The 24,943-nt window shown below is 36.8% G+C and overlaps 5 protein-coding genes across 5 annotated transcripts; 2 read left to right on the top strand and 3 right to left on the bottom strand.

Annotated features, from left to right (window-relative positions):
* On the bottom strand, positions 18-3,247 carry LOC18781718 (thylakoid membrane protein slr0575). The gene is made up of 9 exons (XM_007215686.2): positions 2,748-3,247; positions 2,623-2,669; positions 2,395-2,497; positions 2,004-2,090; positions 1,422-1,505; positions 1,115-1,168; positions 587-667; positions 362-407; positions 18-240 (listed from the first exon to the last, which is right to left on the bottom strand). Exons 1-9 carry the CDS (start codon positions 3,075-3,077, stop codon positions 173-175), a joined length of 900 nt encoding a protein of 299 aa, XP_007215748.1. The 5' UTR covers positions 3,078-3,247; the 3' UTR covers positions 18-172.
* Positions 3,768-8,394, bottom strand: LOC18782257. Its single transcript, XM_007214932.2, has 12 exons — positions 7,728-8,394; positions 7,403-7,503; positions 7,232-7,318; positions 6,962-7,130; positions 6,495-6,848; positions 5,899-6,050; positions 5,586-5,792; positions 5,405-5,492; positions 5,150-5,324; positions 4,804-4,917; positions 4,612-4,714; positions 3,768-4,494 (listed from the first exon to the last, which is right to left on the bottom strand). Exons 1-12 carry the CDS (start codon positions 7,866-7,868, stop codon positions 4,092-4,094), a joined length of 2,094 nt encoding a protein of 697 aa, XP_007214994.1. The 5' UTR covers positions 7,869-8,394; the 3' UTR covers positions 3,768-4,091.
* Positions 11,501-14,186, top strand: LOC18782189 (RHOMBOID-like protein 9, chloroplastic). Its single transcript, XM_020559749.1, has 7 exons — positions 11,501-11,695; positions 12,124-12,568; positions 12,653-12,866; positions 12,985-13,150; positions 13,368-13,538; positions 13,635-13,789; positions 13,896-14,186. Exons 2-7 carry the CDS (start codon positions 12,130-12,132, stop codon positions 14,134-14,136), a joined length of 1,386 nt encoding a protein of 461 aa, XP_020415338.1. The 5' UTR covers positions 11,501-11,695; positions 12,124-12,129; the 3' UTR covers positions 14,137-14,186.
* LOC109947942 lies at positions 14,390-15,812 on the top strand. The gene is made up of 4 exons (XM_020559750.1): positions 14,390-15,015; positions 15,142-15,319; positions 15,428-15,476; positions 15,559-15,812. Exons 1-4 carry the CDS (start codon positions 14,883-14,885, stop codon positions 15,709-15,711), a joined length of 513 nt encoding a protein of 170 aa, XP_020415339.1. The 5' UTR covers positions 14,390-14,882; the 3' UTR covers positions 15,712-15,812.
* On the bottom strand, positions 15,863-19,960 carry LOC18782010 (ultraviolet-B receptor UVR8). The gene is made up of 11 exons (XM_007215437.2): positions 19,792-19,960; positions 19,513-19,657; positions 19,210-19,320; positions 19,050-19,110; positions 18,627-18,745; positions 18,411-18,496; positions 18,019-18,220; positions 17,222-17,275; positions 16,864-16,977; positions 16,435-16,491; positions 15,863-16,210 (listed from the first exon to the last, which is right to left on the bottom strand). The coding sequence occupies exons 1-11, from the start codon at positions 19,818-19,820 to the stop codon at positions 16,013-16,015; spliced, it is 1,176 nt and encodes a 391-aa protein (XP_007215499.1). The 5' UTR covers positions 19,821-19,960; the 3' UTR covers positions 15,863-16,012.

The following is a 24,943-nucleotide window of genomic DNA, read 5'->3' as shown; positions in this document are numbered from 1 at the left end:
AATTCGTGACAGAAGAATTTGAAAAAAAAACCCAGATTTTGTCATGTTTCTGATTCTCTATTCAAAATTGTATATATGATACAATAAGATTTTGTCAACTGAATTTAAACAACAGTTTTACAAGTGACGAGGCTGTGTAATGATTAAACTACATTGCATTTTTTTACAAGTGTTATGCAGAGGGGTCAACGTTGGAGTTAGAAATGAGTCGGACTTCATATAGATTCTTCTCTCCCTTCACTGCACCAGAAAATAAATATTATTTCAAAACGTTTGGTGCAAGCAAAATTCAGATTGTTGTATGACTTCAACCCTCTAAATTTACAAACTTCGAAATTGAAGCATTTAGGTATAAACTCACCGATTTCAGCTGTGATTCCTGGTCCGAAGAATGACGCAAATTTAGCCTAAAAGTTGTTAAGAACACATAAATCAGTATGCAGTATCTTTTGCTATTTGGAATTACAAGGGTTAATAAATCTTCAAAATGCAAGAAGGTCAAATAATTTATTATCCTGTGAAATTTAGGAGAACTTTAAAACATGGTCTTCATGCTATCAATCGTAACAGGACTCTGTAAGTTTACCTGTCTTTGTTCAAAATCTGATAACTGCAGAGCTTTTGCCTCAAATACCAGGACTAGAGAGTATCTACCATCTTCTGTGACCTAAAAACATACAGTATAATTTGAAATAGTAGCAACTGGGGAATAATGGAGGTCACGCTCTGACACAAATCAACTAAAAGCCTCATCAGCTATCAACTTAGTAAGCAAGGCTGAAGGAAATAAACGATTAAAACCTTAAGAATCTTGCAATAAAAATTCAGGGTTATCAGCCTGCTCTTGTATATGATATTCAGGAAAGAATAAAATTCTACTTTTCTAGAAATTCCTAAACTGAAAATCAATTGCATTGGAGTTATAAGCCTATGACCACAGAAGTTGCTTTTAGCCTGTTAATACATCCCCAATATCACTTGTATATATATATATATATATATATATATATATATATATAAAAGAACAACAGACATTAAAAGGATTTCATTGAATGGGAGGTAATCAAAAGTTTACACGCTTGAAGTTGAAACCAAGTTTAGGTGAGAAGCATACCTCTTCGCGAATGCTTTGGAGAGTAGGTGCACTCCTCCGAGCAATTCCCCCACCCTGAAGGTAAAACAGGTAAAAGAAAAATGATAAGCACAAAACAGAGTTTGAAGCAGATATTCCCATCACAGTGTAACTGTGCACTGAGCATAAGATTATCTACATCTAAATAATATTAGAAGTGTTGTGATAACAAGTAGCTTCCAAATAGGATATGAAAGACCAAACATTTATTTCCCTCATGCAGAATATTCCGAAACAACCGCATAGATGAATACATTTCTCGTATTTAAACACGAATCAGACAACACACCTGACCATACTGGAAAATTCGTTTCAATGCCTCATCCAAATGCTGCTCATCTCCATAGCGATACCTCGTAACATCATTCCTGACCTAATTACATATATCATATCATTTGGCCAAAAAACCAAAGAACCCAGTATTGAATGCATCAAATGTTGATACAAGAGATCAAGTCTAATCTACTCATGGACTCAACAAATCAGCCAACATTTTGAAAATTTAGAACTAACCACTAAGTCCAAAGGGGTTGATAATATTTCCTCAACATTCAATTTAGTATTTCAATGATATTGATTCTCAAGCACACATTTTCTCATAAGGATCCTTTTCCCATCACCCCACCGGCGTCCAATATTGTTATGAGTAAGCACATGAAGAAACCACAGAAATATGTCTAACTGCAAACATCTCAATACAGACTGGATAATAAGAGATAACAATGAACACCGCATTACTGGCCCATTACATTCCAAAGTTTTTGAGGGTTGATGCAATAAATTTACCACACCATATATAAACCCTTACAACATCAATTTTCTTAAACCACCACACATTCATGTCAAGAATGAGCCAATTCAACGTAATTACCTGCGTAAGGATTGGGGTGGCACTTGTTTCCCTTAATTTCAGAGCATCCGAATAAGTCAAGCATGGTACTGGCTTTAGCTCTGCATACTGCAAAACAGAGAAACAGAAATACAATCAGCAAATAGAAAGACAAATTACTTCAAGTCAAGAAATAAATCAAGCCAAAATTTCAGTAAATAGCAGAGCAAGGACCTAGGTATGTATTTGTTTGACAACCAAAATTAATGAACTAGACAGAAAGTTCATGCAACCAAATCAACAACTAGTAATGTGCATAGCTGGTAATAGCCTGGCTAACACATAAACTATCTTAAGAAGCAAAACCATGCAAAAAATGTTCTTAATTACTGTTCACAAACTAAATTACACAATATGTTACTTTTAATTTTACCTTGAAAGCCATACCAATGATTGCAAGTGGGAAGCCATATGTGAGCATCAATGCTGACCATTCAGACCCAGGAAGGATATTAAAATACGCCCCAAAACCATACCTGTTTGTTCACAAACACATGAATTATGAACAAATATGTATTAAAAAAAAAAAAATCAAAATATGCTTCACAAAGTTAGAAACTTTAATGCTATCCAAGTACCAAACAGAGGACAAAGAACTCACGACAAGAGTGAAAGCCCACCACCCAGACCAATAACCCCAAACGAAACCTGCATACATCACACAAAAATTAACTGAAATATTTGTAGGTGCAGGAATGAAATGTGAGGAAAGTAAAGCAGAGGTACCTTAGCGAGGGAGAACTGGTCGTCAGGAACGACGGTCTTGTCGGCGGTGGAGGAGACGGTGGTAGGCTGGGTTGAATCGGCGGCTCGTGCTCTGGTCAATTTGGGCTTGGGCTTTGAGTGTTGGTGTGCCCTAGGCCCAATGGGCTCCAGATGGACGAGGAAGCTGGTGATGGGCCTTGGTTTTGATGAGCTAGTGTTATGGTGGTGGTGGTGGTGGTGGTGGTGTTGCAGAGAGAGAAAGCGGTGGCGGTTGAATTCGTGATATTGGTGGGGGCAGAGGAAGATTCCTTTTGAACTTGCAGTTACAGTTGATAGTGCTTTGGTTGCCATTTGAGCTCTCTTTGTCTCTCTATCTTCTTCTTCCTTAAAGGTTGAGACTTTCAGAGAGCACAGCAGTTATGCAGTGGCTGCTCCCAACCGCCAAATTTCTGATTACGTGTCCTCATGTTATCCATTTTCTTTTTTTTTTCTTTTCATTCTCCTTTGAGTTTCAAGTTTAACCAGAAAAATGAAAAATAAAATAAAATAGATAGCCACCATGTAAAAGTGGATGGGCCTGGACCTACATATGGCCCAAGTCTGATATTATTAGTAGGTCCAATTAGACGAGAGCTTCTATAATAAGGCTATGTCGGGAGGAGTTCAATCTATCTAGCTGCCCAATAATAACTCTGTAATTGATCGGATGACTATTGAGAACACAAGTCTGATATGGCTCTCATTAGACCTATATATGGCCTAAGTCTGATATTATCACTAGGCCCAACTGACTAGTTGCTTCTATAATGAGGGGCAATGTTGAGGTGTTCAATCTAGCTGCACTGTAAAAACTCTACAACTGATCAGATGACTGTTGAGGACCCATAATTGTAACCCCTCAGACAGTCTCTCTGAGCCTGGGGCTGGACCCAAGACTTCAAGTCTGGCCAATCCATTAATACAACCTAGAGAAAATATTGCATGAACTTAAATGATCTTAAACCAGGAACAAATATCAGAGATGGATCTGGAAACATGAAATTAATAAAAGTTTCCAAAATGCATTCAGAAAATACTGAAAAAAGGTTTATCCCCAGAATAAATACAGAGTATGATCCAACCATTGAAAGGTTAAGAACCACACTTCTGTGCTGAGGCAGCTGGCCTGTTTCTGAAAGTCGCTTCTCTTCAAATCAGCAATGCCATAGAGAGCAAAAGCCAAAGTAGGAAACAGCTTTATGCAGAAACTGGGGCAGCCAACTACTTGGATGTTATCATCCTTATTACATATTTAGACGGTTCTGCATTTAAAAAAACTAAAACTAAAATGGACTTGAAACAACTGTCTTCTGATGGCTAAAAACTCTAATTAGCCACAAGAATGAGCTCCATGTTTCCTTCATTACTTTCAGAAGAACTGAGCTCCATGTTTTCTTCATTGCTTTCCGAAGTACTGAGCTCCATGTTTTCTCCATTGCTTTCCGAAGGACTGAGCTCCATGTTGTCTTCATTGCTTTCAGGACTGAGCTTCATGTTGTCTTCATTGCTTTCGGGACTGAGCTTCATGTTTAGTTCATTGCTTTCGGGACTGAGCTCCTTGTTTACTTCAGTACTTTCAGGGCTGAGCTCCTTGTTTTCTTCATTACTTTCAGGACTCAGCTCAATGTTTTCTTCATTGCTTTCAGGAATGAGCTCCATGTTTTCTTCATTACTTTCACAAGAAGTTTTGGAACGCTTTTTCCTCATAGCCCTCTTTTCCTTTTGTTGCCTGCAGGCCAAGCAAACAGCTTATGCATCAACAACCAGTTCATTGGAAATGAGAAAACTGTACGACATCAGAACAATTCAACCTAACTAACAATGCAAAACAATTATATGCGCATACTTTAGAGTTAGATGAGCGAGGTATTTTTCGACCCCCTCTTTGGCTTCAGCACCATAAACAAACCATTTTTCGTGAGACGGAGATGCATCCCATTTTCCCATATCTGTACAATACTCGAAAAGAAGAATTTTAGCGTCCAAATAACTGAAAAGTGGAACTCTATGCACTTTGTTTGGCGCAGTTCGAACTAACCTTGAAGCAAAACACCACCTTCACCACCAGTATGGCTGTTTAATTTCCAAAATACACGACCATCAGCATCCACAAGATGAGGCTGTGTTCTCATAGCATCAGAAAATGGCTTCTCTGTAAAATAAGTTAAAACAATTTTAACAAGTGCATGTATAACAAGGACACATGGAAGATACGGAAGCTTAATAATTAGCAAAATGGTAACCAGATGAAGAACCAAAACATAAAAAGCACTTCAACCAAAATAAAAAAAAACATCTCAAGTATTCCTAAAGATAGTTTTAACAACAATTCTGGAAAAAATAATAATTGAAAGGCACTGAAGATATTAGAAATGGGAACTTACTTTTAGGTACCATGGCTGCTGCTTCAGCGACCTCCGCCTGAGCTTGAGCTACCTCACTTTCTAGTCGTGAAACCATAGTATTAGTATCATGTTTTTCAATTGAGACAGGACCATCCTTTTCTGCATTTACCCTCTTCGCCTTCTCAACCTCCAACCTCTTTTGGATTTCTTTCTCCTGTACATACGATTTAGTTAAAAATGGGACTACATGTAGGCTGAGGCTCCAACAGATGCTTGCCTTATTTTTAATATTACCTTATCCTTTGCTGCAGCAACTTTTCCTTTTGCATTCTTTGTTTCAACAGATTCTTCACTTTGCATATCTATCCAGTCCCTCAGTGTACTGGAAAAAAGATTGAAAAGTTCTCGTCAGTCTTAACCCAGAAAACAGGACATTACAAAATTATAATTTACATATTACGTATCTTCTACTTACTTAGTACCAAGAGCCTCGTCACAGAGGAAAGTTAAAAGCCTAAGTCTCTGTGAGAAGTTTAACATCTCATATCCAGCACTGCCTTTGCTAAAACACTCAGGGGGAAGTCCATCCATTACATCGCCCGAGATGCCGGATTTAGAAATGCGTTTCCCCAAATCTTGGAACCATGTATTCTTATTGCTTGTTTCACCTAAACAGTGAGACCTAACAGGAAACAATGTTAGCAGAAACTACATGAATTCTTTCCACCATTAAAGCTTACTAAAGTACTATATGCATAAATATCATATATACTAGGTAGGGTTCTTACTCCTTTCCTGTATCCTCCTGTATGAAGGAGAGCATCATGATATGAAATCGAATTATTGAGGAGTACTGTTCTGGGCGTCCACTTCGCCCCCTTCCTCGATGCAATAATTCTTTAAGTAGATGTTCAGCTTGGTCTCTTTCAAAGTCTAGCACCTAGAATTTTAAAAAAAAAAAATTAATAAAGAAAAAAGAAGAAGAGAGATTTCATATCAAATGCAGTGGACATTTATGAATGTTTAAATGTTTTAGCACAAAAAATTAAAGGGGCTGTTACTCGCACTAAAAAAAAAATCATCATGCATTCCTTGAAGTACATTTTCTCTCTTTTTTATTTTTGTAAGGCAGGGGTGTATGATAAGTCTTTTGGAGTGCTAATAACAGTTTCCATCATTAATATGCACCAGATAAGAACCATTTCATGTTGTAAAAAATATAAGAATCATGTAGAGCCCAGTATCGAGTATAGTGCATAATGAAGTGTTCAATGGCCAGGCACAAAGCCATGGGACAAAATGATATAGCAAAAACAATTAAAACAAGATCAGAGCACCATTTAGACTTTTAGTTCGATATTTGATAGACCAAAGTGAGAATTACCTCTCCAAAAGCTGAGAAAAATTCCAAAAATTGCAGAGCATTTCCAGCATCCTCAGGAGGTATCTCTATCTGCGCTGCATCTGTTACAGGTTTGCCCTGAGGCAGGACGGCATCATCCTCATCCTCTTCTGCTTTGTTCTTTTTCATGCTGCATTCCTTGCCTCTGCGGCGCCCTCTGCCAGTCTTGGCCTTGGCATCATCTCTGCCCTCATTACCAATTTCCATCAACCTTCCCCGCTTTGCTTTCTTACTTTTCAGCTCATCAGAGTCCAGTGTTTCATTCAAATTCACATCATCACTTCCTTCAACAGAATTCTCCTTCCCTCGTTTTCTCGGAGAATCAACAACAGGATCCTATTAAAACACAAAAGCATAAACCCACTTTAAACATCACTCATCCAAGCAAGATAACATCAAAAAATATCAACTTGCAGCAGCAAAATACTATTAAATCAAAACCACCAAACCTCGTCTAAAGCAACAGCCTTTTTTCGCGAAGCACCCTTGCGTCCAGCATTCTTGTCACGACCTAAGTTCTCTAGCCCTTTCACACTCAACATTTCAAAAACAGATTTGAACCCTTCTGCCTTGGCTGTTGGTGCAAGAAGACCAGTGGGTTGGAGACCTTTTTTGTTCCTGGGAAAACAGGTATGTCTAATCAGAATAACAAAACACCAAAAAAACAGCAATACAATTTAATAATAATGATTGCTAGGCTACAAATTTCAAACACTTACATGCAAGTACTACAATTACAGATGCCTCTGCATTTGGGACAACTCCAGTTACCCTCACGATCCACCTCCTCAGCTATTTCTCCATATCTATTTTCAATTTGATATCCCATACCAATTTATTCCACAAACTTTATTCGAAAAACCAAAGAGAGAGAATTGTTTTAATCTAACCTGTTCAGGAGACATCTGCAACATACATTAATTTGACAACGACGACCCTTCGTCTTGATATTGGTGCATGAGGCCGCAAAATTCAGTGTCTTCTGCCGGCACTGCGGAATGTAACCAACAAACCATTAAATAAATTGACCAAAACAAAAAATCCCACCTTCCATAATTTCCTACATTTTCTATCATCCGAACAAGAAAAACAACAACAACAACAAAAGTCTAAGAAAGTCTACTCTCCGTTTCTTTCAGAAATTTTCTCACCAACCAAACACACCACAAATTGGGTACGCAAATCCCACTAAAAATCAAAAAAACAACAAATCACCTGATGACAGGTTTTTCCCTTAGCTCGGCCTCCGTGCACACGGTTTTTGACTTGGGCCACCATATCATCCCTGACTCTTTCGCTCTCATTCTTCTGAGCCAAGGCGTTGTTTTCCAAACCAGAGCTCGAAGAACTCGCCATCTCTCTCTCCCTCTCTACCTCTCTCTTCCTCTGGATCTCAACTCTGACGCTCACTCGGACTTTAAAGCCTCAGATTTCAGTTTCAGACAGCCTGTGGCTCGACACTTGAAGAGCATGCCGAGCCGCTCTGTCTTCGTCTTTCAAATTTTGGCCACTTGGCGGGAGAGTTTTGGGCAGAACTCGAAATTTAGGAGTTACGAACAGACAGACAGACAGACAACCCATTTTCTAATTTTCTGGTCTTTTTTTTCTTTTTTGGATTTGTAATTCTTTTTTGGATGGCCGTGAAAATGGAAAGGCGCGGGTGTGGTTTTTAAGATATATTTCCTTGTATGGTGGTAATATTTTACCAACTTTACCCTGCTTACCATTTTAAGTTGTATGCTTTCATATATCTTTCCATAGAAGAAAAACGTGTTTCCATTTCTGACTGCCAATAGATTAGATACCATATTATCTATATACATTTCACATTTCCAATTTTTTTTTAATGCCTGTATTTTGTTAATACTTTTAGATTTCCTCACTCTAGATATTTTATATCTCGTAAATACCTCTTTTATATTTAATATAAACTAATCTCTCAACATATTATGTATACTTTGATAAAGAGAATAACAACTTATTAAATTGAACTCGACTATTTGGTCACTTGGTTTGGGATGGATTACTATTCTAGTAAATGTAAGATAAACCTATAAATATAAGAATTGAACAACAATCCAATATATTGTGGCTTACAAATTTCCTCTAAAAGGCAAGACGGGGCCAAGACTAGATTGGACCTCAATCCCAATAATGTCGAGTCTCATACACCAAACAGACAATGTCAACCACAACTATTGAGAAGATAAATGAAAAATGAGTTCACTTTCGTCATTGAGTGGAGCACATAAAAGTTTTTTTTTTTTTCCTCAACATTTTTTTGAATTTTATTTATTTCAAAAAATTGATTTTTAAGGTTGTGGAATCTTAAAATAAAGTAGTTTATTATATAATTTTCTTCTTATTAATTGAAAATTTGTTCATTAAAGAAAAAAAATCCACCATTTCATCAATTCACATCATGGACAAAACAAAACAAAGCTATCTTACTCTTAACATAAAGTCCATCAATCTCAAACCATCAACCAAACAAAATCTAGAACCCCTAAAAAATGTAAATATACATGATAAGCAAAAAACAAAACTCCATAAGATATGCATTAATAACCTAATAATGCAAAGGACTTTTAGCTTAAGCGGATAAGATCATTTATTTATGCACTCTTATAATCAATTATCATCTCTCTGTACTTCTTGTATTAAAAATAATAATAATAAAATCTAATAATAGATCTAACTAACGAAATATATGCACTTACAAAATTTAGGGAAAAAAAAATCTATCAATTACACACTTACAAAATTTATTCAATTGATTAGTAATCACCAAGAAGATATAATCTAGTGAAATCAAACATGCATTTATCAATGCATTTCAAAGTGACAATTTTCATTCACAAGATCAGTATAAACATTGGAAACACACCCTAATTTGGATTATAACTTAAAAAATGTAATTGGAAAAGAAAAATGATGAATATTGGAGTTTCTCACCTTTGAGGGAGAGTGAGAGAGATGCAAAAAAAAAAAAAGCAGAATTATCGACGGAGAGAGATTTTGAGAAAGCTGCAAGATGAGATAGATCTAGAGGTGCGAATGAGAGATGTCTGCTGATATGAGAGTGAGAGGCGGAGACACAAAACACTGAAATAGGGGCGTCTAGGGTTAGAAGGGTACTTTTGTAATTTTGTTTATATTAAAAAGGAAAAAAAACCGGTTTTACTTCGCTTCCCAATATAACGTTCACGATTTTCGTAGCAACAATTATAGGTGAGTACATTGTCATAACGTTGATTGTCACACTCTAACATGATAATTTTCTTATCTTTGAAGTTGGGCCGGCCCATTTGTATAATGAGGAGGCATGTTCCTTCTATCTTAAGCTTGACCCAGGCCTTGAAGCTTGGACATGAAACATAATTTTTCACTAAAACAACAATATTAACCCCGTTTGGTAAGTTGGACTGGATTGGATATTTTCAATTAAAACGGACATAAGTCTTAGTCACCGTTTGGTGGGCTTAAAGTGTGTTTAGGACTGGATATGGACTTTGGATCCAAGTCCCAAATAATTGGGGCTTAGAAACCCAACCCCAGACGTGGGTTTCGAAGCTAGAGAGCACGCCTCCAGCCATCTTTCTTCTTCTTCTTTCTCTCTTCCCCTCTTCTCTGTTCTCTCTTTCTTCCCCTCTTCTCTTCTCTTCTCCTCTTCTCTCTTCTCTCAGATCCTCTCTCTCTCTTCCCCTCTGCCAAATCTTCTCTACTGCCATATATAGACCTTAGATCTTGGATGAAAGGCATATGGTGGAAGAAAAAATTGGTGAAAGGCAGATTCATAACTTCTTCCTCTTTATATTATATATAATTTTGAATTTTTTTGTTCTTTGAGATATGAAGGGAGGTGGCTGAGAAGTCTGAAGATGACAACTTATATTTGTATTGTTTTTTTTTGTTGGATTGAAAATCGATTTTGTTGTAATTAATTTAGAAATGAGAATATAAAAATAAAAAAAATAAAAAAATGGCATACTAATCTCAACTTTGGTGTTATATTGCATCAAACAACTTCTTAAAATTCAGTCATATCCCAACCAGTCTAGTGTAATGTAGAAAGGTTAATCCAATCTAGTCCAGTCTGGCTTACCAAATAGGCCTTATGGAATTACCAATGTCAAACTACAAACAAAATAAGTCCACATATAGTTTTCATTTCTATAATTTTACTTACGTAGTTGTCTAACGTTTGCAATCCAATGACAAATCCTTGTTTTTGGGAATTTTGTAGAGAATATGACAACATGCCGCACAAATATGATGGATTATCTTGACCTTAGTGGAAACCGAGTCAAGTTTCAGGGTTTATTGTTTATAACTTGACAAAAAATGTCTAAAATGTCTCCCACTATACATTCGGCATGTAACCATGTGTTGTTCCCTCAATTGACGAAAATAAAGATTTGTCCTTGAATTGCAAAGTTAGAAACTTAGAAAGGTAAGATTACTATAATTGAACCTATGAAAACCTTAATGAAAATGAATCAAATTACAGGCCAAAAATAGAAAGGAAAAAAAAAATCAAAACTATATGAACCATTTGTGTAAATTATAGGCATTAGAATGTAAGCATTCAATGCAAGACTTCCTTTTTTGAGTATTAAATATATTCATAACACGCTCTTTTTACGTGTAATTTTTCTTAAGTTTAATATATATTTAATTTATATTGGGCGATATTGAAGCACATATATCGAGGGAAATATACGGTCTAACAATAGAAACATAACACACAAATCACGTATGTTATTGTCACAGATATGACATTGCATATCACATATCTTTGTACAAAATCAATAATCCAGAATCCAGACAAGACGTTATTCATTTTTTGTTGGGCTTTGTTTGACCGTTAGCTTTTTAATGGCTAATGAAGAAAGGGTGTCAAATGGAGTTTGTCCACGCAAACCATATCAGCGGTGAGCCACTCGTGGCAAAGTCCTAGTGGAGCAACAGAGATAAGGGAGGTTCCACTTGGGATTTCACTCGTTGTCACTGCCTCACTATTTCTTTCAATCCTAGGTTTTTCATGGGATTGTTGTTCTTTGGCCACACAGACTTCTATTAATGGGAGTATACCAAGAATTACAAACAACCTCTGACCTTGTCCCCCTCAAAAGCTCTGCAAATTTAAATTAATATCCATTTTGGAAAATCTGGGAATTGAGGTATGCAATGCAACTGCCTGTTTTTTCATTGGCATCTCCATCTTTATTGTTCTTTTGGAAAACCCTCTTAAGCTTTTTTTTTTTAATCTTTAAGTTCAGTAAAGTTGGCATTTTTGAGTGGCCTCTCTCAGTTTGGCTGCAGAGAGAAAGAAAGTCTGCTGCTTTTGCAAACTGTTTACAACTTTGGTTGCTTTTATTATACATATAAATTTATATTCATAAACCAAACAGACTGTGTATCAGGAAAAGATTTTGTTGTTGAAAACTCTACCAAATACACATGCACCCACCTGTTTCACTGTTTTCTTCAGCACCAACTTATCAGTATTGTTCCATATTTATATGCATAACTTTCACACGCAAAGACACAATTATCTGTTAGAGTTAGGTTATGATACCCTTTTGTTCTTTCTTTCTTTCTTTCTTAGGAATTCATGGCTGTGGTTCCAATATGCTACAAAATCCCATACAAAGGCAATGCTCAACTGAATCATTATGCAATGAGACAGAGTGATATGTCTAGCAATATGTGCAGGAATTGGCATATTTCTTCATTTCTTAGCACTGATGTGTTGACACAAAAGAAGACAAGAGAGGCAAGTGCATCTAAAGAACTAGAAAGCCATCCAAGTTTCATTTTAGCAAATAATGAAAGAAAGCAGAATATAGGCATGGTTTGGTATGCATCAGATTCTGGTACAAATGAGAAGCAACTCAGATCTTTAGATTCCTATCTTGGGAAACTCCAAAATGGCACAAATCTGCCTGCAGATAAGTCAAACAGGACAAGGGAGCCACTCACTAGAAATGGTCAGTTGAGATTAAAGAAGGGGTTGGAGTCTCTTGATGGTTATTTTGGAAAACTTAATAAAGGTAGAAGTAGCTTCTTTCTAATATATGTGGTGAGTAATTATTTCTAACAAAAGGCAATTAATTTTATAATTTTTATTACTTCAGATGGAGACTCAGAGAATTATACATTTAGTTCTGTTGATCTTACTGAAGACAATCCTACTGAAAAACTATCATCTATCAATCAAGATTCTGAAAAATCTGATAAGAGGGAAGAACAGAAGAGCTACAGAAATCCTGCAAGTACAAGGGATGATCATGGTCCTCAGAGCTCTCAAGATTCACTGCAGTATAATGAAATCTCTGATCTCTACTTAATGTAAGACCCTGCCACATCTAAATCAATATTTGAATATGCTGCAGCTTAGTTTTTCCTAGCTGCAATATTTCATTTCATAGTCAATGTTAAAATTCTTTGTTCTTCATCTTGGATGCAGAAGCATATTGGGTTCTATAAATATTGCAGTTTTTCTGTTTGAGATAGCAAGTCCAGTTAGGAGTTCTGACTTAGGGCTCTTTTCTCTTCCATTACTATATGGAGCAAAGATAAATGGTTTGATCCTGGTTGGAGAATGGTGGAGGCTTGTGACACCCATGTTTCTGGTACAAGATTGACAATTCGGTTCGTGTTTCCGTTCTGTTTCCATTTAACATTTATTTTGATATTATTAGCTCTGTTGCATTAGGAAGTTGGGCAGTGATTTGGATGTGAAAATATTTATAAAAAAATTATAGGGTATTTGCATTAGGAAGTTAGGCATTGATCTGTTATATGGTTTGGTTCATAGAACTTCCTCTTAGAAACATTTGGTATATGCAGCACTCAGGATTCTTTCACATAGTCGTTGGCTGTTGGGGGCTTGTGACATTTGGGCCTAAAGTGTGCAGAGGCTATGGTTCATTTACATTTTTCTTGATTTACATACTTGGAGGAATCTCTGGCAACTTGATTAGCTTTCTTCATACACCAGAGCCAACTGTTGGTGGAACAGTAAGCTGCTCCTCAACTTCTTTATCTGACTGATTCCACACTTCAATTTTTTTTTTCTTTTCAAAATTTTATCTAAGTCCAATAAATTGATCACAGGGACCAATATTTGCCATGATGGGAGCTTGGCTCACTTATCAGGTCCAGAACAAAGACATAATTTCAAAGGAAGTTTCAGAGGGCATGTTCCGAAAAGCAGTAATAACTACGCTTCTTAGCTTCACATTGAGCTGTTTTGGTCCAATTGATGACTGGTAAGGCTTCAAACCAAGTGAATTATATGAGTTACACAAATTGACCATATGCCATGGGATCTTTAAACATTGCTTTTGACACCCTTTTATTGGGTAAATGTTGCAGGACACATCTTGGAGCTGCATTTACAGGCGTGGCATATGGGTTTTTGACATGCCCAACTCTTCAACTGGACGATGCATCATCTTCAACAAGTGGCCAAGAGGAAGGCATCACACTTGTCAGACGTTATGCTGATCCTTGCAAATCACTGTTTTTCTTTACCTTGTTTGCTCTTGTTTTAACTTGTTTGCTTTTCTTTGTTGAACCTCCACTGAATGTCATTGCATCAGACACTTCTTTGTAAACGTGAAGAAGGATACAATCATCAATTACACAACATACTAGCTTATATATGTTTCTGGCCTTGTGTAGCAGACAAGAGAAGAGGGCATTTGTAAGTTCAAATTTGACAGCACTTATTATGCAATTTGCACCATTTTGACGTTACCGTAACAACGGTAACATCAACACATGATTTTACTAATTGACACATATTGATTAAGGCACAAGATGGCATTTGTAAGTTGTTTAAATTTGACAGCGCTTATTATACAATTTTGCACCATTTTAATGTTATCGTAAAAATGATAACATCAACACATAATTTTACTAATTGACACATTAATTAATACTATCCGTCACTCACATATATTATAATACGTAAATAAGTAACACTACATTTCGGTTTTCATACTAAAAAAACTTAAATAAACCCTCGTCAGCCTACATGTGATCCAAGTGATTTTTTGTTCTACATGTCTCACAAGTCCAAACTAATTTCATTCTGTTTTCTGCTTTTCTTTTCTTTTTCCGAACCAAAATCTTCATGGTTTATCTCCGCGTTAAAGGCACCATGCCTTTGGTAGTGACACGTTTGTAATTGGGTTCCTAAAAATAAACCACGTAAGCAAAGCTGTGTCCTTCTGTTCCATCAACTTGGATGACCAACCATGAACCTCTATGAGTCACTCAGGCTATGCGTTGAAGAGTGAGATTCCATGTGAACGTTAAAGTGTAACTTGGTTGCCTGCTTGAGCTTGAGCTTTGATAATGGCGGTTGGAAGGATTGGTAGAGGCTTAATGGCTCCTCTTATAGCAGTGAACTTGGTGGTCCATCTGATCATGCTTGGACTTGCTGGATGGTCTCTTGATAAGTACATCAATGGAGAGCAAAATCACCCTCGTATGCGCTCTCTCTCTCTCTCTCTCTCTCTCTCTCTCTCTCTCTCTCTCTCTCGTTGTAATCCGTTAATTTATGCTCATTCTAGATAAATAAAATGGGTTTTGAGCTCTGAGATTTTGTGTACAGATTTGGGAGGAAACGCATCAACAAGCTTTATGTTGATCTTTGCATTGATAGCTGGGGTTGTTGGTGCTTGTTCCATGCTCTATGGGTGGATGCATCTTCGGATATGGCGAACTGATAGTCTAGCTGCTGCTTCTTCTTCAGCTATCATAGCCCAGGCTATTGTTGCCCTCGCTTTCGGGTAGTTTACTTAAATCTCACCTCTCCACACCAAAATCAACAAAAAATATTTACATTTCATAAGAAAAATTAAGAAATTAATCAGTTTGGTTGGATTTTTTTTATGCAGTTTCGTATGTAAGGAGATCATCTTAGGTGGACACAGAGGAAAACGCTTGGTAAGAGAATTAATAAAATGCAAATATTGACAATTTGAAGCAAAATTAAATTCATTAAACTAATTGTTGACTGGTTTTTCAGCAAACATTGGAAGCCATGATTGCAATATCACTACTAAGTCAATTGATGTACCTGGTGCTTCTGCATGCTGGGATGTTTAAGAGCAGATATAGATCAGGTGGAATAGCCATGGGTCATCACCCCCGAACCACCGGCACGACAACTGTTATCTGAGACTTCTGTTCATATCAGAAGGTGTAGATTAAATGACACTGTGTTTGTATCAGTTTTTGTACGCATGGAACTTGCATGAGTGTTCATTGTGAATTTTGCCAGTCAATCCACCCAACTCAAAAAACCAAAGAAAAAGGCATGCAGAACCCACTTTTTATGAAATGAACTCCATAAGGAAACTAGTTCTTCCTCCTATATAGATATGTTACTGGTTGATCTTAAATAATACTGTTAGACAGAACCAACAACGGTAGTGGTTATTCGAGCTACCGGAAAATTTTCTGAAACAAGTTCATCAGTTTTACGATTCTTCTGCTTCATCGGCTTTCCAATCTACTATCGCCAGAGTATGGCGTCCCCCACAAGCAACAAGTTTGGCAATCCAGTGTCCATTGTCTTCAGTGCCATTTCTGGGAGGGATGTTGATGGGCACTTCCATTGGTTGACCGGTTGTCACCTTCCTTCCATATCCAAGACGTCCATGGTCACCTCGACCAAACTGCCAATACAAAGACAAGCCACTATAATTGGAACTTCAACTGTTTTAACGCATGCAATCCAAATAATCAAACTGGTGGAACCAGATATGATGTAAAAGAGAAATCAAGAGAGAGGAACAGCAAAATCAAGATAATGAGAAGTTCACGAAGAGCAACCAGATGAATAAAGATTGTTCAATAGTTTACTAAGTTTATGAGCTCAGAGCATTTCAGATTTTCTTACCGAAAACATGCGCCCATCACGTGTTAATGCAACCGAGTGAGTGCCTCCACAAGACACCTACATCACAAGTAAACACAATCCATCTCAAACTGTTGGAAGGAAATGAGATTTATCACAAGTATGCAGGATTTTGAAAGCTAGAAATCAGAACAATGCCAAAATAACAAGAAAAGTTAATATAATCGGTAGGTCATTCCTTAAATTATGATTTTGAACCCAAGTGCATGAGATCTCTATTACAAGACATTTTTCAAATCCAGAAGACATCAATTTTCTATACATTAACATGACCTGCATAAGCAATGTTGAAATAATTCCAGGACCCCCAATTTAATGCACAATGTTACTTTATATACTCAAAAGGTTACCTAAACACATATAATCCATCTAAGCTATTTAGAGAAGTGACGAGGAATACTGTAATCATACCTGAACAATATCCTCCCCAGCTAAAAGATGAACCCTTTGGGGCACCATTTTACTGCTTTTATCATTATCGCCAAATCCAAGCCTTCCGTGTTCCCCTCGTCCCCAACCATACACCTGCAATAAAATAATATACGCACAGAATAAGGTTGTCTGTTGGCTCAGGGTTAACAACTCAGGAATGGTTGAACTATGGCACATTGATCTCAGATGGTCACTGATGCCTGATTATTTAAAAAGCAAGACTATCTAATACAGCTAAAAGCACTTTTTATTTATTTATTTATTTTCATGGTGCTTAATTGGAAACGCCACTTGGGTGGTATCCCTTGGAGTAACAAGCGAGGGAGCGAGTAATCACCTCTCCATCATCTGTGAGTGAAGTAGAATGCCATCCTCCAGCAGCAATATCCACCTATAGGTGCAGGTAGGTTAAAAAACATATTAATACATTATAAATTACAAACATTCAACTACAAGCACATGAAACCTACGACCCATCATATCATAATCTTCATGGCTACACAACAATAAAATAATCAGGGACAAGCAAGTCAGAATTAGATGGACAAGAATAGGTGTAAGGGACCAAGGCCCCCATCTCTGCCTAATTTGAAGGGGCTGATAAAATATTTTGTGACTAACACACTTGCATCTTCAGTTCTTTTAAATGATATAAAGGGATTTTATCAGGGCTTCACAAAGAAACATACCCATGTCTTCAGAACTGTTTTTGCAAGATATCATACATGCAGTTTTAAATGTTTCTATCGCTAAAGGTATGTGCCAAAGGAAACCCAGGTCTGTATCAGCAAGCCTAAACATTAGCAACTGACAGCCACATAAGTTCACCTCTATAGATGCCCCACTTCTGCCTTAAGCCTAAGCACATTTTTCACACCAATACATTACATGCTCCCAAATCTGCTGAACCAAAATCTGTATATAGGGACAATATGGTCTGAAAAGATTTCAAAACTTCTTCACAAGATAACTCAATCATGAAGAAATAAAACTAGGTCTGGAACAATACACTTCAATGGATGATAATATGAAGAAGGCACACATTCAGATGAAATTGAGATAAGCACACGTGGTGCTAGGCATAAATGACTACCAGAAATGAAACAGACAGATAAAAGGCAATGTATTACAAACCAAAGTAAGACCAGAAAGACCCTGGACAGGAATAGGTTGTGATCTAGGCTGGGTATCTCCAGTTCCAAGCTGTCCATATTCATTGTTACCCCATGCCCATAAAGTACCATCCTCTTGAAGAGCCAAATTATGAAATGCCCCAACTGCAATGAGCTTCACTGCATCAAGACCTTGTACTCGCACAGGTGTTGAAATTTGTTTTCTGAAAATAAGAAGAAAAGTTCACAGAGCATTCTAGGATAAATAACAGTCCCATGAGTTCTCAATTACAACTATGCAGGTAACTATTAATGTATGAAACATGTTTGATATAGTACAACCCAGAAAAGTAGGCTGCCATCTAAGGAGTGCTTGAAAAGAAATTGATAGAGTCAAGTCTAAGGGAAACATACATGTCTCCCGGAGGCCACGGCTGACCCCAAGTCCATACTTGCCCATCACGTGTAAGTACCACAGAGTGAGTACCCCCAGCAGCTACCTGTGATGTAAAAATCAGAAAATGTAAAAACTTTATGGAAAAAGATGTCACTCGAGAAACAGAGGCATCCCACATCCAAAAATTTGTATCATGCAGGTCAATGTTCTACTCTTTGGCATTTGTAACTCACCTGGCGGACTACAAGCTTCGGTGCACAGCGCTGAGGGATCACTATATCCCTTCTCAAAGGTCTACCAGTATCATCTTTCCGCTCAGGTTCTTCACTACACTGTCCATACTCATTTCCACCTGCACCAAACAACTTTGGTACGCTTAGAATGATAAAAAAGGTAACCTCTGGGGTCTAGTTCAACACTCTCAAGAAAACCAATTAAAAGCCCTACATGGAAGCAGAAGAAATAAAATATCCCAGATGTTGTTATATACATGAATTAAAAAGCAACCATCTTTTGGTATCCGGCTTAAAAGTGTTACATTTTGTTCTTCTATTGGATTCTGAATAATCAAAACAAGATAACCCAATATTATGCAATAGCTTATCCAAAATATTCACGGTAAACAAAAAGAGAGTAAAGAGAGCTCGATTAAATACCCCAGGCGTAAGCACGGCCTTGATCATCAACAGCCAAACAATGCCATCCACCAATAGCAGCCTATATGTCAAAACACCCACTAGTTAAATTCGATGAAAACTTATGCAAACAATTAGCTATTTCCAAAGCCAAGCATGGTTACGATGATATGTGAATTACCTGAACAATTTTAGCATTGGCAAGAGCTTTAACTTGGCTAGGAATGTTCTCAGTTTTGGTCTCTGGAGGGTGCCCCAAGGTTCCTCTTTGGTTCCAACCCCATGTAAACAACTGGTACCCAGTTCAATTCACAACATACAAAATTACAACAACAAAATAAAGTATCCAAATTTCAGTAAAGGAAGACCCAATACTGTAAAAAGTGCAAAATACACACAAATACAAGAAAAGGGTAAGAAGCAAAAGAGTGATAAAGACAAAGTAAAGAAGAAGAAGAAGAAGATAAAGGGGGAAGGGGCCCACCTTGCCATCATCGCAAATGGCAAGAGAGTTTCGGCTACCAGCGACAACAGACCGGACAGTCCGTGACTGGAGGGCTTCGACAACACATACCCACTCCATCTCCTCGTTGTTCCCGATTCCCAATTGTCCATCTTCACCCGAGCCCCTGTGTGTAGTAAGACAAATACAATGAAACGTGTTTTACTCTCTGTGTGTGTCTCTCTGTGCTTCACCAACCAACCATAATAGCACAATACCACAATAGCATAGTGAAAAATATGAGAGAGAGCAGATAGATACCAAGTAACAATGGCAGCATCGGATGCCATTTGAACCTGAAACAGTGCTTGAATTGAAGCAGGGAGACGTTTATAAACTAATAAAACTATAAACTAGAAAGAAACCATAAAGCTAGCAGAGAGAGAGAGAGAGAGAGAGCGGAGCACTGTGACTGTGTTTATCAATATATCATATAATATGTATATTATGCCATTTATACGCTGTTGCAATTTGGGCAGGGGAACTAGGTTCCAAAAGTCCTTTAGTGATGGAAGTGGTCCTTCAACGACGCCGTATAGTTCAACCAGTGACAAAACTTTTGTATTAAATAATAAATAGATAAGTATACGTGGATTATACTAGTTAGCGGAAACAGTGTACATATTTCCTTCCATTCGAGTCTATCCCCCTCCCGATACACTAAGGGCTCGTTTGGTACACAGGACTGTCTTGGCATGGACTATGCTTAGGGACTGGCTTGGCTTGGCTTGGTCTAAGTTGGATAACACTTATCCTGCGTTTGGTGTATGCTTAGACTAGGACTATAATTTTTTTATTTTTTCAAAAATATCTATATATATGTATATATGTATTTTATAATATATATGTATATACATGTATATAAGTATATTATAATAATATTATATATTTTAAATAATATAAACGTACATACATATATATAAGTGTATATAGGTGTATATATGCATATTATAATATACATGGGTATAATATATATACATATATTTATATATATATTTATATATATGTATGTATATTATAATATATAATATATATGGGTATGTTATAATAATAATAATAATAATAATAATAATAATAATAATATACATATATATACGTGTATATATGTATATTATATATGTATGTATATATAATATATGTATAATATATGTATATATATTATATATTATAATATACATATATATATACATATATACATGTATATAATATATGTGTATATAGGTGTATCTATATATTATAATATATACATGGGTATAATACATATACATATACATATGTATATTATAATAGATAATATATATGGGTATGTTATAATAATAATATACATGTATATACGTGTATATATGTATATTATAATATATATATACATATAGTATAAATATATAATGTATATGTCTATATACGTGTGTATATGTATATTATAATACATACATGGCTATAATATATACACATATATGTATATATACTTATATACATGTATTATAATAATATATATTACATATATACGTGTATATACGTAATATATATGTATTTATATATTATATATGTATATATGTGTTTATATATATACATGTATATACGTGTATATATGTATATTAATATATAATATAATATATATTACATATATACATGTATACATGTATGCTATTATTATAATATTAATATGTATGTGTATATGAGTATATTATAATAATAATATATGTGTATATATCTATATGTATTTATACTATATTATATATGTATATATGTGTATATATATATACTTGTATATGTGTATATACATGTATATATGTACATTATAGTATATGTGTATATAATAATAATAATAATAGTAATATATGTTACTAGTATTACAATATAATATATGCATCTCATACATTGGTAAATATAGGACTAGTTAATCCTCCCTTTCTACATGGGATTAGTAGTCCCCTCCTAAGGAGGTGTTTTTGGTGGGCCCGATATTAGCAATCCCATCTAAGACTAGAATTAAATGAAACAAACATGGTACTAAATTTAGTCCAAGCCAGTCCAAGCCAAGCCTGTGTACCAAACGACCCCCTAAAGTGAAACAGTGGCTTTGGCGCCTGAACATTGCCTTCTCTCCCTAACAACTATATGATGATCCTTGAGAAAGAAGATGCACGTTGCTCCACAGAAATGAACCAACAACATCATCGCAATGGTGGCCGAACGCGCAAATGTTTCCAAGACTGTATCTTGATGTTCAAGAACTGGGTTTCTTCAACCAGTTTGATCTTCATGATCACAGTTCTTGTTCTGGCCATGCTCTGTTGCGTCGTTGCAAGTGAACCAGAAGATCATCGTTAAAAGCAGCAACGAGGCCATGAGGCCATGATCAGATTCTGTATAAGAATGGGATGATAATCAGAATCATCACAAAGATGATTACTTTGGCAGTTCTGGCCTGGTTTACCATCTATTATCAACGCATACTGCTTGATGAAGCTCCAGAGGAAGAGAGAGAGCAAGAACAAGAAAAGGAACATAATGATAATGGTGGTGGCCGAATGCGCATGCAATGGTTACAAAACTGCATCTGGGTTTTCAAGAGCTGGGTTTTTCCAACAAGGTTGATCATCATCATCATCATCATCACAGTTCTTGTGCTCCTGGTGCCCCGTTGTGTCCTCGCAAGTGAACCAGAAGATCGTCGTGAGCAGCAACGAGGTCATGATCATTTTCTGTTTAAGAATGGGATGATGATCATAATCATAAAGATGATTCTTTTGGCAGTTGCAGCCTGGTTTTCCATCTATTATCAAAGCCTCCTGCTTGGTGAAGCGCCACAGGAAGAGACAGAGCAAGAACCAGAACAAGAAGAGGCACATAATGATAATGGCGGTGGCCGAATGCGCATGCAATGGTTCCAATACTACATCTGGGTTTTCAAGAACTGGGTTTCTCCAATCAGTTTCATCATCATCTTCACAGTTCTTGTGCCCCGTTGCATCCTCGCAAGTGAACCAGAAGATCGTCATGAGCAGCAACGAGGCCATGATCATATTCTGTACAAGAATGGGATGATGATTATGAAGATGATTCTTTTGGCACTTGTGGCCGTCTTGGCCCTCTATTATCAAATTCAACTTGATCAAGAACAAAGAGGACGGGCATAAGATTTACATGGTGCTATCAATAATGGGGCAGAAGATTTACATGGTGCTATCGATAACAACCACCCCGATGTAATGCAGGGAACTTTGCGGCACAGGTTGCAGCTCAGAAAGATCAGGAGGGGTCTGACAGAGGATATTGACAATGAGCTTGCATTGAGAAGGAGGTGATCAAGATTACACATGAGTTCTAGGTGATCATCTTATGAAATTAATTGATATCTTTACTTCTTTTTTCTTTAAAACAATCTGTGTACTTGCATCGTCTGAACCAGGCATGCAACATACTGATTTCTATGTTGTCCGGTTAATTTTAACTTCATGTACATGTTTTCGGCAACATTGAGGAATTACTAATGCAATTTTCAGAGGAATGATGTATATGGATGCTTAAGTTGATTGATTAAACAACTTTAGAGTTCAATTAATCTTGTTTGTTTTGAAAATTCCCAAATTCTGGTTATAATTTTCTTTCATTTATGCAGATGCACATGCTTGTCAAAATCCATCTGTTTGAATAAATCTGCAATGGATTGATTGTACTAAATTATTGTTTCTATTGGTGTTGCAGTTGGTTTTAGAACTAGGCTCTGGTTTGTATCTCTGAGTGATTGTTGGTCCCTTGGGCCTCTGTTTTCTTTTTCTTTTTTCAGATTCAAAACCATATATATTATTAGTTCATGAAATTCCATTTCCAGGAAGGAAAAAAAAAAAGGAAAAAAGAAACAGATCTTCCAAACAACAAATAGGCAACTCACAATGTCTATAGGGCCGTTTGTAAAAAGCCAGTTATAGTTGCTAGCTAGTTCCTGTTAACCCCGAAAGAAAGAAAATGATGTAAATACAATAATGCAGCCTCTCCGGTTAGGAAGACCGTTTACAATGAACATGAACCAGTTAATCTAGCTAGGTATTGAAAATACAAGACTGCTGGATACTAGAACAACAAATTTAATCGAGAAAACTAGTTTACCAAAGACTTGGAGTGAACCAGACAGGTCGAGTGTGAAATAAAGTAAGAAGACCATGATTGGATAAACGGTAACGTCCTAAGCTTCTGTTTGTCATGAAAAATAATCCGTGATCGTTGCTACGCGACGATAGTGATGCTAAACAAGCATAATCGAAAGCAAAATAGATACAGTTTCTTTCAAGTGTCTTATCATCATGACTAGGGATGAAGATGTTGGCCGTCTCGCTTAGAAACAATATTCGATCACCTAGGTCAACAACTTGGACCCATTGAGGACGATCGTCACTGTCATGCTCCAACTTGAAAACTCGAAATCCCTTAGTCTTGGGTGGATTGATGTAACTGTGACGTTTGATCTCAAACAAAGGAAATGCTTGATCTGCCTTGAAATCAAAATTAATCCTACGAAAAATCAAAAACAGCTCCATTGATGTAGCATCTGTTGCTAGGTGCATGACCTCATAGTCACTCACACGCAGGACATCACCCATTCTCCATATATTGTACCTCAGGAAAGGAATTCGCATGTCTAGCCTTTGAGCCCCATAGCTAATGGGACCATTGGCATTGGCATCTTGGATGATGTCAAAGACCGTTAAAAACTTTAATCCATTATCAGTTGCAGCATATAATTTTCCATCCATGAATTCTATATCACAAAAATTGATTCCTTCATGGATGAGGGTCCAGGATTTGTCTGTAGGCCTGCACAAAGCTAAATGGCCTACTGAGCAAAGGCTAGCCACGAAACAAAGTTGGCTTGTTGGTGTTGCGGAGGCAACTACTTTAACAATGGGGAAGGAAGATCCATTGTTGCACCCGCATGGGAGCAGAGTACTGGATTGTGAGGATGGAAGCATCACTCGAGCACCCGAAATCGGATTCAAGAAAAATAAGATTATATCTAAAGTGCTTTGCCGACCCCGATTATGCAAGTATAATGAGCATGATTTAGCGAAATTATTACTCTCTGGACGCCACAAAATGCTATCAACCATGACCATCCAACCCTCAATTGACCCAACACAAGCCAACCTATTCATCATATTTTTGTAAATGGCGGGAATATAATTTGGTATTGGCCTCTTGAGAGTTTCTTTCGGGGCAAGACTCAGACTTGTAAAGTAATGGTCTCTGAAGCACGAAGGGTGAGAAACGAGCATAAGCACTGGATGTTGGCGAGCAGGAGGGCAATTCTTGGTGGCAATTGCCCTGTCAACAGAGGCTCGCCAAGAATGGCACACTGCCTTGCATCGTACATAATCTGATATGGAGAGCCTTTGCAGAATTGATTGCATGATAT

Source organism: Prunus persica, chromosome G3, assembly GCF_000346465.2.
Source record: "Prunus persica cultivar Lovell chromosome G3, Prunus_persica_NCBIv2, whole genome shotgun sequence".
NCBI lineage: Eukaryota > Viridiplantae > Streptophyta > Magnoliopsida > Rosales > Rosaceae > Prunus > Prunus persica.
The sequence above is the reverse complement of the archived record's forward strand: the minus strand, read 5'-3'. Positions and strand labels throughout refer to the sequence as shown.

Excerpts from the sequence above, each read along its gene's own strand:
- LOC18781718 (XM_007215686.2), bottom strand. The coding sequence starts at position 3,077 with ATGGCAACCAAAGCACTATCAACTGTAACTGCAAGTTCAAAAGGAATC. Across the intron at positions 668-1,114 it reads TCCAAAGCATTCGCGAAGAG|GTCACAGAAGATGGTAGATA; the intron begins GTATGCTTCTCA and ends GTATGTTTTTAG. Across the intron at positions 241-361 it reads AGGAATCACAGCTGAAATCG|TGAAGGGAGAGAAGAATCTA; the intron begins GTGAGTTTATAC and ends TTTCTGGTGCAG.
- LOC18782257 (XM_007214932.2), bottom strand. The coding sequence starts at position 7,868 with ATGGCGAGTTCTTCGAGCTCTGGTTTGGAAAACAACGCCTTGGCTCAG. Across the intron at positions 7,131-7,231 it reads TGTAATTGTAGTACTTGCAT|GAACAAAAAAGGTCTCCAAC; the intron begins GTAAGTGTTTGA and ends CTGTTTTCCCAG. Across the intron at positions 4,918-5,149 it reads AGCAGCCATGGTACCTAAAA|AGAAGCCATTTTCTGATGCT; the intron begins GTAAGTTCCCAT and ends CTTATTTTACAG.
- LOC18782189 (XM_020559749.1), top strand. The coding sequence starts at position 12,130 with ATGGCTGTGGTTCCAATATGCTACAAAATCCCATACAAAGGCAATGCT. Across the intron at positions 12,867-12,984 it reads ATCTCTGATCTCTACTTAAT|AAGCATATTGGGTTCTATAA; the intron begins GTAAGACCCTGC and ends TCTTGGATGCAG. Across the intron at positions 13,790-13,895 it reads TTTGGTCCAATTGATGACTG|GACACATCTTGGAGCTGCAT; the intron begins GTAAGGCTTCAA and ends TAAATGTTGCAG.
- LOC109947942 (XM_020559750.1), top strand. The coding sequence starts at position 14,883 with ATGGCGGTTGGAAGGATTGGTAGAGGCTTAATGGCTCCTCTTATAGCA. Across the intron at positions 15,320-15,427 it reads ATTGTTGCCCTCGCTTTCGG|TTTCGTATGTAAGGAGATCA; the intron begins GTAGTTTACTTA and ends TTTTTTATGCAG. Across the intron at positions 15,477-15,558 it reads GACACAGAGGAAAACGCTTG|CAAACATTGGAAGCCATGAT; the intron begins GTAAGAGAATTA and ends CTGGTTTTTCAG.
- LOC18782010 (XM_007215437.2), bottom strand. The coding sequence starts at position 19,820 with ATGGCATCCGATGCTGCCATTGTTACTTG. Across the intron at positions 18,746-19,049 it reads AGGCCGTGCTTACGCCTGGG|GTGGAAATGAGTATGGACAG; the intron begins GTATTTAATCGA and ends TGTTTGGTGCAG. Across the intron at positions 18,497-18,626 it reads CGAAGCTTGTAGTCCGCCAG|GTAGCTGCTGGGGGTACTCA; the intron begins GTGAGTTACAAA and ends TTTACATCACAG.